Raw genomic sequence first — 15,064 nt, 5'->3', positions numbered from 1 at the left:
CCCACTTGTTTCCCATTCCCAGAGTTTGAGTATTACCTCATCCCACTCAGAGGCAAAGGAAGGCACGCGCTCCATGAAGGGCTTCTCAGAACTGCAGATAGACACTGACCCACTGCGGCCAGCCAGACCTCCGTCCTCCTCGCCAAGCGGAGACGCCAACAAGTCAGAGTCCGACTTGGATAAACTTCGATTCAGCCCCAAATCTGCAGGTCTGACTCTGACTGCAGCCGCTGGTGCAGACTCAGCAAAAACTTCATTTGAGTCTTTTATGTCAGCCTTTGGATTCTGGCTCACCTGGGAGGGGTTGGCATCCAGCATCCACTCTGCCATTGTTTTGGAGCTGCCAACTGCAGCTAGGGGTCCTTAGTTTCCAGCAGTGCTCTGACTTGTTTACAGAGTCCAGAGAGTGATCCAGGGTCTTTGTGTAGCTTTAAAACTTCTAGTGGTGGAAAGCTAGTCAATGATAGTAAAAGACAAATTAATGAAATATACTGTAGCTATTGCTGACTGAGGGAATCTACCTGCAGACTAGTTTATTCCAAATCATGCTCAGTGTTCTTGTTTGGAGGAAAAGGGAGTATATAAGTGAGAGACTTGTTGAGCACAGAAACAGTCATCAGGGTCCACCCACTAGTTGTAGCCTGCTGCCCTCCCCTTTGTGAGTGATTTCCTCGAAAATGTTCCCTCCTTTACCTTCTCAGCTATGACTTTTTGATATTCCTACACTTAATTTTCTTGGTAGTTCACATATCTCACATGTTCATGCAATTCCTGAAAGATGATATTTCCAGTAGAAACCAGGATTAGATAAATCAAGACATATGTATCCATGAGCATCTACTGTACATAAGACACACACACATGCATAGCATCAATGCCTGAGGTCTGATCAAAACTTTATCCTTGTTAGCTGAAGTGAATCTCAGTGAGGCATCAAAAAACATCCTCTTGATTGTGTTCTCTTACCTGTTGACTTTTTCAGACCCAGTTCTGTCACTGCTCCATGTATTTATGTCCATCCTGTTCTGAGGTTGTTTTCAGACTCTTCAGGTATAATGGCTTTGTCCTGTAGTGAGGATCAGGGGATGGGAGGATCCCAAAGCCTGTCCTTATTCAGACTGACAGCTGGGGTAATCAGGTTACTGATGCACTGGGTGGCTGCTCCATTTTAAAGAAGAGAGGGATGGGATTCCATCTTTGCCATATAAATGTTCACAAACATCTAGCTAGCTAGCTAGCTAGCTATCTCTATCTATCTATGATTTTGGGTGTTGCTCTGGATGCTTCTAACATTATTCCTCTATTTCTAATGGACTTTCATGAGCATATTTTATAAGTGCCAAAGTGTTGGCATGTCAGTGACAAAACACTGATTTTAATGCCAAAATCATTAGATTAGATTGATTTTTTTTCCTGCTTTTCTGCAATATATTTGAAGGAAAGTATCTTAATATCATTTACTGAACCATAACTGTCACTGGATGGTTGTGTTTTTATTGGCAAATAGAAAGGGGTATGACATGCAGCAAGGGTCCCCAGAAGGGAACTGAACAATGGATATTGTGGTTACATGGTATACACCTCAAACATTGAGCCACTGGATGTCCCACTGTGTCCTGTGACTTTGTTGTGTAAGGGAAAGATAAACTCTTTCTGCAGAGGCTTAAAAAAAGACATATATATATACTGTATATACATATATGGAGGAAATATTGATGACATGAGAGGAATATAGAAAAGATCTCACACTCTATGCTATCCATTGTTCTTCTCTGACAAAAAAATTCTCTTGTGAAGTGTCTTTGTATTCATAGGCACCTGTAGCTGTACACAGTACACCCTCTGTGCCGTGTGCCCTCAAGCAGCCAAGCTCCATGCATGCTCACCTCTTCCCTATGGGCAGTGTTGATATGTGCGTGACAAAAAAGATAACATCCTTCACTCACCGTGGAAGGTTCCCGTAGCCACGCACCGCTGAGCTGGCAATACCAAAAGCCATATCTAATGAAACAAGCAGAATTGCACAGCTAATGATCTCTATGACTGTGATGAAGATGAAACAGTTTAAGTCCTCCACACCTTCTGTACCATTTTTAAACAACAGAGGCTCTGCAATACAACATGTTTCAAGATAATGATGTCTTCACAGCATATTAGGGCGACTAAAATAAAACTTGCATCCCCTCATTCGACTGGCTGGCTGCTGAGCCTCAGGCTAAAAACAGTGGTGACTCATGAACACTCTTCTTTGGCCGAGACATGCAAGTGTGTCACTGTGCAAGTCACAGAGAGACAGCACACACAGTAAGCAGGCACACACACACTTGAATGCAGTGTTTTCATGGGCACGCTGCTTGTGTATGTGTTGTGTGCTCCCCTTTTCAGGTTTCTTGTGACATTTTTTATACCTGCTGTATATGTCCCCAGGTCCACAATAGACAATTTTAATAACACTGTGCAAGTTATAAAACCACTTTTCTCACCACTTCAGCCTATGAATCATTATCTTTCTGTGCAATTTAGTGCCCTGTAGTTCCCCCCTGATCAGCTGGCATTATACAGACAGAGAATGAGGCCACTGGGTAAAGAAGCTAATCAACCTAGGAAGCTATTACCATCAGACAGGCTGTTTGGCTTCAAAACAAACCTGCAATTGCCAACAAAAGTCCAAATGGTACAAATCAGCTTCTCATGAATGCCATAAAATGTGCAGTTATGCCTGAGAATCTCCAGAACCAAACAACAGTCATATGGCTCATTCTATGAAATCCCATAGCACTGTGTTTGGCTTGTTCTCCAGAGAGTCTGAGAGGACATTAACCCACTTCACACACTAGAATGCTCTGATGTTAACCCTGAGGTCATGTGTTCCCCAAGGCACCAGGGATGCCATTCATCCAGGATATCATTTTTAGAGCTTCAGAATGTGAGAATTCATCCTTTTCACCACTGTACAAGCAGAAAAATCCAAGAAATAATGATGTACTGCATCAAGTGATGCTTAGAAGAATATAAATAAATAGATCATTTACATGCAGGCCAACACTGTCTAAACATTTCAGGTTTTCTCATTAGCTTTAGTACATTTCTCCAATCAGAAATGAAATTCTCAAAACTACTTGTTTAACGTAGACATCATGCAGTCATTTGTGCACATCATATAAAGAATTTCTCATTGTTTTTGACAAATTGCAAATGAATGTCTACAACTGTCTGCTGTTTTCTACATTATCAGTTGCTTATGTCCTGTTGATCAAAATGTATTCTGTGGTTCTCTGGTTGAATAGTCTGACCTCCCAAAACAACTAGTCATTGGTTCATTGCAGATGTCATTACATGCAAAATGAGTGAACTAGCTGTCTTTAGTATCTGTCAGCCATATCTCTGTACAGCTCTATCAGACAATTTGTTTTAGATGTCTGAATTGTTGAATTGTTCCCAGGTGAATCTTGACTTTCACTAATGAAAGCCCAATCTTTTGCAGCAGAGCTCATATACAGTAACGTGAAACTTTGTACTGTTGAAATCGATGCCATACAGAACAAGTGCAGCCTTGTGTATTTTCAGTCACTGTCATCGAAACCTGAGCCATAGTTTGCATAAGAAAATACTTCCAAAGTACACTGATACAATATATTGACAACATGACTAGACATTCTGGCTAGCATGTAAACAATAGCACAGGGTCATTCTGAGGCACTGACATGTTCATTGACATAAGTATTTACTTTTAAGAGATAAACTAAGCATTTTGAGCAAGTGACAAACTTTTACAGGTAATCTATTGTGTAATGCTGTTTGTACGAACTGTTTGGGAGAGATGCTCTTACTATTTTGTAAGGATGATTCAAGACATGTACCAAAGCGACTGAGAAAAACTGTAAATAACCTCCAAACAAATTCACTATCCAGACAGTCACGGTGATTATTTGTATTATTTTGGAGCTATCGCATGTGCATCTCGCTTTGTAATGACACTTATTCCAGTACAAAGGTGACTTCAAAGCTGAGAGATGAAATAAGTCACTTCAGTAGAGGCAAGAGCAAAACTACCTGCTGTTAGCTCGCAATGGCTAAAGATGCGGTTCCTGTGAAAGCTTTCCCATAGACACGAGCAGAAAAAGAGAAGTATGAACGGCTGAGTGAAGACATAGTGTTAGATATCCATCAGAGTTAGAGATGGGGGTGAGAAATAGAAAGTGAAGGGTAGAGATACAATCTTAATCTCAGCAGCTAACTGGGTTAATCTCATTCAATTATTCTGTGAATTTCCTCAAATACCCTCTTACCAATAACATCTGTAGCATCTGTAGGTAGTAGAAAAATGGGCAGTAAAATGATCTGGAAATTCTCAACTGGTACTTCTGCAGTTCTACTCTACCATAGCTCAAGGGATGGCAGTGTCGGTCGGGTGTTTCCTTTTCAAAAGGAAAGTAGTTTTTGGTTGAGTGTGATAAGGGATTGCTTATTCTTTTCTATCACACTGCATGGCATCATGTGCCAAACAACCTCTTCCAGCCGCATAAGGATAAAGATGAAAAGAGATAAATTTAGTATGCTGGAAAGATCAAAATCAATGCGCTCAAAGGAATCCCACTCTTACATTTGAATGTAAGACAAGAACAGCATTTTGGCATTATATCCTGTGTGCATGAGGGATGTGTGTACATGCAGGTGTGTGTTCACCTTCAGTGTATACGCACACTTTCATGTTTGCACAAGTATGTGGATGAATGCATGCATGGGTAAATGTTAGCGTTGAAGCCAGAGACGTGCACAGCTTCCTGTGTTTGGGTAAATGCTCTCTGTGCTGCTTTCAGTGAAAACAATGGGCACAGCTCCATGTTTCTGAACTTCCCATGAGGGAGGTGTCAATGACAATGGCCACTGACAGATTAAACACATTCCTTGATTTATGGCGGTCGGTCTACAAGTTAAAGGCTAAAAAAGGGCAAACATTTTCCATTTAACCTAATAACTAACAACTCACTGCATCTTATCAATGAAGGAGGGACACATTCAAATTCAAAGGGAAGAAGGGATGTTGGGAACAAGTTGGCAAAAGCTGCAGAGAGCCAGAATAAGAAGGTAGGGTAATTAATCCACATATAATTCAGACAGCACACAGCCAGGTCATTTTCAGTGTAACACCACCATAATAGCTCCCCTTGACAAGCTCCATATCCAGAGAGTACTGGAGATATATGTCTTCATGATAGGAATGTTATTGTCAGTCATGAATCAATCAGACAAGCTCAATATATTCAGCTGAGACTCAAGTAATTTATTCTCAGGAAGGTGATACTGTAAGACAATCCACTTCCATTATTTGATGGCTCACACAGCAGTTTAAGATAGATTAAGGACACGTGTTGAGAGTAAAGACATTAATCACTGTTCATAGCTGAAGGGAAATCAATTTATAAAATACGTATTTGCACATATTCAAGGCAGAAAATAGTCCAGGAATGTCTTTTTACTATAATACTGCTCTCCCTGTTGTACACACCCTGTCTACTGTCTGAAATCTCTCAAAAAAGCCATTCTTTTATGTGAAAACATTTACTGCTATGGCTAAAGCTGCCTACATCTTTAGTTAGACAGCACTTACCCAAAGGCTTTTAGTGCTTTTAATTTTTGAACATCAAAGAACTTTAGAGAGAAAGAATCATTTCCTTCCATAAAAATAGATTCTGCCCTTGACTCTATATTGAGCAGATTTTTAGAAGCAATTTCACTTGTTGCTAGAGTAAAAGGCAGGACGGCGCTCTAGTATTCAGTTCTTGCTGTTATGACAAAGGTAACATTCCAGAAGATTTGTTTCTGCGGGGTCACTCTAATTTTTAGAAAGAGAAACTGCTCTTTTTGTTATGTGTGCCTGAAATATGTTGTTTTTCAAATAAACAGCTCCTCAAAGAAGCATGACCTGACAACACAACTGCTCTAAGGGCAGTACAAAGTCAGTGTATTCACAGAAGAAAGAATAAAAATGAGCCTCATTTGGGTTTAGTTGTAAGGGCTTGAATAGGTCCGTTGAACACGGAGCTGGCTATCCAACTCAAATCTTTGGCAAAAAGAGAAGCAAAAAATGAACATTACCTAGTGGAAAGCAAGCTCTCATATACTTTGATAAAGACAGGTTTTGCTAATTTCGAACAAGAGCTGAGTCCTTGTATTAAACACTATGAACAAGATGGTAGCATGTGATGGGGTTTTTCAGTTTCACCTTGGATGCATATTGACTGACAGAAGGGAACAACAGAAAAATCTGTATGTGAGATAAGCAGAGCGACACTTCAGTCAGAGCTTCCTGATAGAAACAATTTTGGGATACGTAGGATCGCTTTGAGTACGCCCTTGAAGCAAATGAAAATTCTCCTCTATGTTTGCTGGCAATCTTCCACTACCATTATGAACAAAACTGCAGATTTTGCACTTTCATTCTGGATTTATCATGTTGCAACTGTGTACAAATGAAAAGAACTGAACTGAAGGTTACATCGTTCATGCTGCTCCTGGTAGGAAGAAAGACAGAGTAGGAGGCTTCACCTTTATTTCCTGCACAACAGCAACAGCAATAACACATCTTAATCCGTGGAAACTCAGAAATCCATATAATGATTTTTGGAAGTACATACAGTATCACTTTGGCAACTAGCATGAAGCACAGAAGTAGCAAAGCTGATGAAAAAGCATCTAAGGTTTTCAGGCTGGCTGGTAAAATGAGTAACAAATGCACAGAAACAAAGACAAGGTGGTTTTGATGAAGAATGAACAAGGCTTTAATGGCAGTAAACAGCAGTATAACTTCAACTTAGAAGGTGAAATGGACACTGTAAAGTAATAATGAGGAACGCAGGTGGTAATAAAACGGGTTCAGAGGCAGGCAAGCAGGATAATGCCTCTGACAGGAGAAGTAAGTAATACAGTGCAAGTGAACGACAGACTACTGTAAGCAGTGTTTTCTGGGGTGAGTGTTGCAGGCAGGAACAAAAACACAGATTATTGTGCAATTGGCTGCAGTAGATAACACAGTAGGCCTGAAACATACAAGTACAATATATCTTACAGGCAGTCTTGGTCCCAACACGAGTGTAAGTATGTGCCAGTAAGAGTTCTCTTGTAGAAAGTACCTGGAGCAAGCAGACTGGGAGAGCACCTGGGCTCAGGTAAGTGTTTTGCAGGATTAGCTAGCAAGCCATAGAGGGGAACTTTACCCCACAAGACTTGGTCAGAAGCAAAAATGTTTGATGCCAGGCAGGCTGGAAGCAAACAGTTTAGGTCATGGGCAGACGAGCAACCAAAATGAAGATTAGCTTTAAGCTGGTAAATAGTAAGATTAATATGGACATGGTCTTTCCCATGGCCATCCCAGTAAATGCTACACTGTGCCGACAGTAAACCACTCCTGGAGGGAAAAGGAATGAAAACTCCATATTTCTTCTTGGTCACTTACAAGACCCACTAATCAAATTAGCCTTAATTGGAACTGATTTGATGTAATTCATTTGCTAATCAGCCAGGCGTTGCCCTTCAACATCTCAGTGGAAGAGAGTAATTCATCTGTGATCTAGAAGAAGGAAAGCCACTGGTTTTATGTAATGTACAACAAAAAGTTGGAAAAAGTGTGAAAATACAGAATTAAAGCTTCAACATCTACAACTGTGTTTCATACAGCATAGCAGCTTTGCTTTGTTTTCTCTGATAGTGCGGTGTGCTACGTCTGTATCGGCCTGCAGGCCCACGGGAGCCCCTGCTGGTCAACACAACCACTGAAACAAGCAGATTCATGTGGCTCTCCCTAAGGCGAAGGAAAATGGATATTGATCTGGAGCCATGACTAAATGGATTAAATTACAGAGTAGTGTTAGCAGCGGTAGCAGGACAGCAGAGAGAATGAGACAAGAGGAAAGAGGAGGAGAGGGAGTTGAAACAGAGCTGGGGGTAGACAGAAGGGAGGAGGAAAAGGAGCAGCAGGGGGGCTTTGAAAGACTACCAAAATCTTTGCTTTTCAGACCGATTTCTTTCTCCCTGATTATTTCAATCAATAGCCCACTCAGTAACCCTGTGCAGTCAACCCCCGCAAGCCACACTCACAAGCATCATCCTGGTCTTCATGCAGTTATGAGCCAAGTGGCTTTAGAGGAACTGGCAGTCAGGAGATGATCGTTTTTCATTCAACCAAGGCTGTTGAGTGTGAGCAAAAGAAGATGCATCCTCATGAATACAGAACCCAGAATGATCCTTTGGAGCAAATCTGGGCAGATCTGCCAGGCTGTCGGTCACAGTCAAACCTGTGTGAATAGTTCATCAATTAACAGGCTTCCTTAAGCCCTTCTCCTCCTCGTTTTCTGTGAGCCCATACTGGTGATACTCAGGATATTAATATACACTTTTGGTTCAGTCACTGCTCTCATCACAGCTGTTTAGTATAAGCCACTGTACGTCTATATAAAATGACTATGTTGTTTGTCCTATAAGTTTGCCTCTAGTAAATGGAGTAACCGCTCTGTGTTAGTGCAAAGCCTTTAAAACATTCAAAATGAGCCGTGTTGATAGGACTACAAAGTCAAAGAAGGTTTGAAAGCACTTTAATTCCTCAAAAGCAATGACAATGAAATACAACAATGACATGTCAAAGCTAAAAGCAAAAATATCAAAAAAAAAAATTGCCAAATCAAAACCAGTCTTTAAATGTCCAAGCTAACCAGTTTGTCAGGGTGAGAGGAGATATTTAATTTTGACACAAACACAGGAGAGGATGTTTAATTAAAATGTGGTTGACTGATTTCTACTGAGGTGAACGGTAATAAATACCACAAGCCAGGCAGAAAATAACTGTAATTATGCAAAAAATTACATAATTACAATCAGGGATTCGTGGTGGATGTTTGAGAATTGAGTCACACTGATAAACCCAAGTGTGAGACCAAGTGTCCTCACTAGACCACATCTGTTCGTGCCTACAAAGAACAGAGAAAATCCACTCCGTCTTATCTGTCTGGTCGCATCATGCCTGGCCTGACTGGCGTCATCATCGGTCGAGGGTGACGCATCATGTGTGGTGGTCCTGGCATCATCTGCATGGGTCCTCCCATCGGCGGCCTCATGCCTTATAAAAGTGACAGCAAAGGAATATGCAGCTTAGGCGGTGATTTACACCACAACAAAAAAAGACACATCAGTGCAACTTGTACATCCCTTAGAAAAACTAGGTTAATATCATACTTTTGATCCAATCTAATAAAAAATGTGCCAGAGTGAAATAGAAATTAATAGGCTCATTGTACAAGACGTACAGTATAAGCACAAGCACAAGCTTGTCTGAAATAAACTACTTAAACTACGCAAAACACTGTTTCTGCAAGCACCTTTAAATGTCATGTTAAACACATTAGGAATGAGTAAAGGTTTGTCTAAGAAACATTTTTCTTACCAGGCCCAGCAGGCATCATCCCGTGTGGTGGAGGCCCCATCATGGGCATCATAGGCGGCCCTCCCATGGGGGGTGTTGGCAGCATGCCTGGGCGAGGAGGACCACCTGTGTTACAAATAGCAAATGATCCAGTACAACAAAGCCAAGATCATGTGCTATGCTCACAAATTGATCACATTCAGACGGATCACAATAAGTCATTATCATCAAGGGCTTAACTTGCATTGAATTCTGACTTAAAACAAACACACCTACGGAAATGCGTTGTTTAAAATGTTTAAACAGATCATTTAATTGTAGACAAAAATCTGTGGCTAACTCTGACAGATGAAGGTAATTTGTGAATGGAAAGGTTATTCATTGTCTAAACACTGGTCTGAAATATGTTGTGACACAAGCTTCAAGAATACTTGACAATAATGTACAGATGCAACCACCTTAAATTTCTGGCTGGATCACAGTGGAACCATGCCTGATCTATGACAGGTCCATGCATGGCCCCTGCTCTTACCCCATAATGATGGCAACCCTGCCTTGTTAATGCCTGCAGTGTTGTAAATATCTACCAAGCGGAGCAACGTTGTAGTTTACTGCAGAGGCCGAATGATAATTTGATCCTTCTGTTAATGTCCAGAGGTGCCGGTGGATGACTATAATTGGACCGCCGGACCGAGTTGAGGCGCTTGGTTAGCACTGGCTGCCTACATATTAATCATTAATGTCTGTGTCTGCCACAGCATTTCATTATGCTTACATGCTCAGACCTTATATGCCTTTTGAAACATCTGGCTACTGGCAGTTGTTGTATTATGTTGAAATTTATTTTGTTATTAAACCAAGATTGTCAACTCTACGCTTTAGAAAAGGGGCAGTCGCTCTCAGGCTCTGTTATTCTTTTATGCTCTCCCAAATAGTACGTCTGTCTTTTTTCAGGGCCATTCTTGGCCAAAAAGATGGACTCTCTCATCTAAATTATCATAAATGTGTAATGGCTGCCTATTAAGGTTTTCACTTGGTTGTCAATATTGACAATATTAGCACTTATTTAGCATATGGAGGATTTCAAATAGCAGAAAAAACACAGTACATTTCAACACTACATGTAACGTGTTACAGCCTGAGTCTTCTTACAGCTTATAGACAGAGCCAAATATTACATCCTTCGTTCTGCTTATCCAGTAAAACTAAAGGAAACCTTTTCGTAGCACTGTAGCTTGATTGATGCACATTCTGAGCTAAAAGTAGCACAAAGATGTAGCAAGCATAAGGCCAGAACAACCAGCTCCTAAAAGGTTAAGGTTGCCAAGCAGTGTCAAAGAGTCAATAACCTTAAATTCTACAGCATATTATGCCAACTTACATGAACCACAGAGGTTTTATGAGGAGCGCTCCTGGGCGATATGCTTTATTAAGCAGCGTTCTCCTTAATAACTCTATAAACACACATGTATGTGAGTAACTGAACATGAACGATCATTTACAGAGATCGCTCCTCAGCTCTGATAAAGGCACAGCAGCCACTGTGGCCATGTAGCTCCAATAGATACACAGGGCATCACGGCCAGATGCCAGGGCAATGACTGGGTGAAATGTATACCCTGCATATAATGAAGGTTACAGATTAACATTAAAAAACATTCCCAGCTCCAACATCCGAGCTCTGAGGTAAATGGAACACAGCATAGCATCAGCACACGACCTGCAGTGATGCTTCTGTTGCCCATATCATCCGTTTCACAGCACCAAAGGGTAAATATTTCAATCAACAGGCATTTACGTTAGTCCATTTAATGGTTAGTCCATTACATTACCGCTGAGGTGGACTCACCTGGAGGAGGGCCACCGGGAAACGGTGTAGGAGGAATCTTTCCTTGTTGAAATGCAGCCGCTGTTGGGAGACAACAAAAAATTAACAAACAAAACCCATATAAATATTTCACATACAACATGCAAGCTTCTCACTGCTTTTTGTGTTTGTAAAGAAATAATTAAGCCTGTTTAATACTCCATGTACTCAATGCAAACAACACAAACAGCAACATGGGCACTTTATAACATTTCTGTATAACAAAAAAAAAAAAACAAACACTATATGGTGCAAACTTTGTGATACAACATACCGCAAAACGAAAACTACAAAAAAACACAACCACAGCTATAAAAGTCTACTTTGAAAACAAAGGAGCCATTTTACACTTGACATGCTAAAAGGATGTGGACCCATTACTGTGACTTTCCATCTCTTATGTGCATCACACCTACAGCGTTTAGTTCGATTGAATCGAACTAGAGTTCGTTTTCCCTCTTGGTGCGGTTCGTTTTGTCTGGTGTGAACACGGTAATCGCACTCGAGTGCGCACCAAAACAACCGCACCGAGACCCCCAAAAGGAGGTGGTCTCGATCCGCATCATCTAGCGAACTCTGGTGCGGTCCTCCTGGTGAGAACGCGTACCAAACCAAAACGGGACCAAAGGCCGTGAATCACATGATTCGGCTGATTAACATATGACAGTTCAATAATATCCACGCACGCTGCCTCCTGTATTGCCCTGATATGCGTCTTCTGCGACTCCATTGCATCAATACATTGTTTTCCAGCCGTAACCGCGCTTCATTTTCAAAATGTCTGACTTGGTTTAAGTGGTAAATGCAAGTAACGTAATACAAAATAACCAGGGCGAGGCCCAACCAGTATATGTTGACCTCCATCCTCTCTCGTCACACAAACGTACTGTTTCTGTTCTCGTGGCAGACACATCTGACCAATAAGCGGAGAGAACGTTTTCGCGTAGTTTTACGTGACGTGTTTTGGTGCGCTTGGATTTTTCTGTGTGTGAAACGAAACCGAACCAAGGAGACATTGCTACATGTTTACAAACTCGTCAACTGATTCGGACCAAAGCAAACGAATTAAGGGCCCAGGTAAACTGTGCACCATTTAAACAGAGAGCTTGGATATCCCCCACATACATGAATAAGCAGGTCTTGTGTGGGCTGTAGCACTAAATATGGCCAGGGCACTAAATATGGCAAAGAAAATCATGCTATGCCCATCATGAATGTAAATGGATGAATGCTCAACCAAATTAATCAAGAGTTAGATTTTGGTGCCGCTACCAGTCACTTTAATATTCAAGTTAAATTTATTGCACACGAGCTATCCCCAAAAGCTGATGATTCTGTGTTTCACACTCAGCAAATTGTCTAGGAAAAGACTTAGCCATTGTTAGGTATTTTTTAGTCAGATAGAAATTGGTTAGATACTTGTTGTATTAGAAACGTTTAGTGAAGACGGGATGTCTAGGTAGGCTGTTAAATGCTTAGTCATTGTCATGAGATTTTAGCAGGGTGTACGTGGCCAAGGATAACGAGATAGAAAAGTTTGATTGTCAGCAGGCAGGATGATTATTGTTATTATTATGATATGTTTAACCGTAATTGTAATCATAATATTTTCTTGTGTTTAATGTCATGACATGTCACTAGATGTTATGTCAGAATGTTCTTAGATACACACCACTTAATCAACACTCACACACATTGATTTTCTCCATGTTTTGACTACTGCTACGGTCAGCTGTAAAGCTGGCATATCAGGTGACGCCACGGTTTGACATTCCTGTGTAGTATGGGGCTAGCCCAACCGAAGAGATAAATGTATAGGCCTGTTGTGGTTCAGGGGCTTTCATTCTTCATCTGCCTGCGCACAGTATTGGAGGTGGAAGATACCTGGACGTGTAATGTTAATTTTGCCTGTGATCCTTTGAATAAACCAGCACGGTTTTTTGTATCCACTTGGACCGCCTCGTCTCTCTGAGTTTCCCTGGTTAAGCGTAACTGGGAAAAATAGCTTTCACCATATTGGTTGCAGGGTATTTAGAATTTCATCTGTCCTGGACAGATGTATTCTGACTGAGATGTATTCTGGATTAACAGAAAAGTGTCTCTAAGAATTAAACTACAAGTGCAGTTGTTTAGTGTTCCTAGGTTCGTTTAACTTGTTTTCTGGATAACTGAGACAACAGTTGGCTTACTTGTTTTATCGATCAGGCTCTGAGCCTGCTCCTCCATCCATTTCTGGTAGTAATCTTTCACATTTTCTTTGTGTTTTCTGCCACTGCAGTGGGTCTTCCTCACTGATGGCTACAAGGGAAATAAAACCACATTTGGAACAAATCAACAGGATACCAATGTATGGCCAACAGGCTCTTTGACACCTTAAGCAATTTTAGGAAGCATGTGTTGCACACAAACTTACAGAATCATGTGTAAGGTACGTGTCACAGTAGTCACAGTAAAACCTGTGAAATATAGAAGAGAAAACAGAGTTGAGCAAAAAAACAAACAACCAACCAACCAAACAATCTGGAACTGAAGACGTTCATCTGTCCTAAAATTCTATACTGATTCAACTGCTGTCTCAGATCTACAATATGCATTATGAAGATACAACTTTCCACTGGATTAGAAAATTATCCCAGGAGACAATTCATTTTCTGACAATAGGTTTTGAGTTGTCCAACACAAAAGCTCACTGTTCTGCAGGTTATGTTTAAAATTCGAATAATTTAAATATCTTAATTGAAAGTTCATCTTGGACCCAGATTTCTTCCCTTGATTCAAATTTGTATCAAATTAGTTTTAGTTTAAAGTGATTTTGTTTTTGATACTCATAATACTTGTGGTGCGTTTTGATTTGCAGCCCGTTAAAAAATGTTCTGAATCGAAATTGAGTCCAAAGATATTCAGTTTACGGTCACATCGAGAAACATAAAACCCTAACATTTTGACAAGCACACGTAAAAATGCTAATGACTTATGCTTAAAAAACAACAAATTAAATAGCTGCCAATTAATTACGTCGAGCGCCTTTATTCAAAAGAGAGGAACAGTTATGGTTTTATTGTAATGAAGCTCAATGGCACGATGAGCACGGCGAGATACGGTCGAAAACTCCAGAACAAGCGAGATCTTGTTTTGGGATTATTTTTTCAGCCATTCCTATATCCCTGAACTAAGTCATTTCGACTTTAAGCAATTAAACAATTAATTACACAAATCTGTGACTGTCTTTCGCTGGTAAATGTTATGTTCATAACGAGGTTCAATCCAGCACATAGACACATCCCAAACAAAGCTCCCGGCGTTCATCGGGTAACAAATCGGTCTGTTTCATTAGTTTTCAAAGTATATTTTAACGCAATTCTTTATATAGTACAAATATTAACAATAAATATGTGTTGAACACGAAATTCAGAGACTGAGCATGTTAATATAATAAAATCTGAACTTACTTAGGCATGTTTCACAGTAACCTCTATCGAAAGCACGTTTCCGGCGTTCCTAATATACACTCCTACCAGATACAAGCGTTACCTACAGTTGGTTCCGCCTGGAAGTTGTTTAGCTAAAAAAAAATCATTCAGAGGTAAGACACTACACGAAAATCAGCAAACATCGATATTTGTAAATTAAAAGATCCTAAGTTACTTTTTGCACAGTAATTGACAAGATAAGAACATTTTGCTGGACAGTTGATGTGTTTGTAAAGCACAAGGTGATAACAGCCAAGATGTCTCAGTCTCTGAATTTCGCGTTCAACACATATTTATCATTAAAGATCTTAC

General features: G+C 40.4%; 1 protein-coding gene across 2 annotated transcripts; it reads right to left on the bottom strand.

Annotated features, from left to right (window-relative positions):
• Positions 1-8,575: 8,575 nt before the first annotated feature.
• Positions 8,576-14,824, bottom strand: snrpc (small nuclear ribonucleoprotein polypeptide C). Of its 2 annotated transcripts, none has more exons than XM_020597086.1 (6): positions 14,732-14,824; positions 13,696-13,738; positions 13,472-13,580; positions 11,265-11,324; positions 9,437-9,541; positions 8,576-9,112 (listed from the first exon to the last, which is right to left on the bottom strand). In XM_020597086.1, the coding sequence occupies exons 1-6, from the start codon at positions 14,737-14,739 to the stop codon at positions 8,994-8,996; spliced, it is 444 nt and encodes a 147-aa protein (XP_020452742.1). In that variant the 5' UTR covers positions 14,740-14,824; the 3' UTR covers positions 8,576-8,993. The 2 variants fall into 2 exon arrangements, with proteins under 2 accessions (XP_020452742.1, XP_020453539.1); XM_020597883.1 differs by having other exon boundaries at positions 9,437-9,523.
• Between the last annotated feature and the right edge of the window lie 240 nt (positions 14,825-15,064).

Source organism: Monopterus albus, unplaced genomic scaffold (assembly GCF_001952655.1).
Source record: "Monopterus albus unplaced genomic scaffold, M_albus_1.0 scaffold1.1, whole genome shotgun sequence".
NCBI lineage: Eukaryota > Metazoa > Chordata > Actinopteri > Synbranchiformes > Synbranchidae > Monopterus > Monopterus albus.
This window is presented reverse-complemented; position numbering and strand designations above follow the sequence as displayed.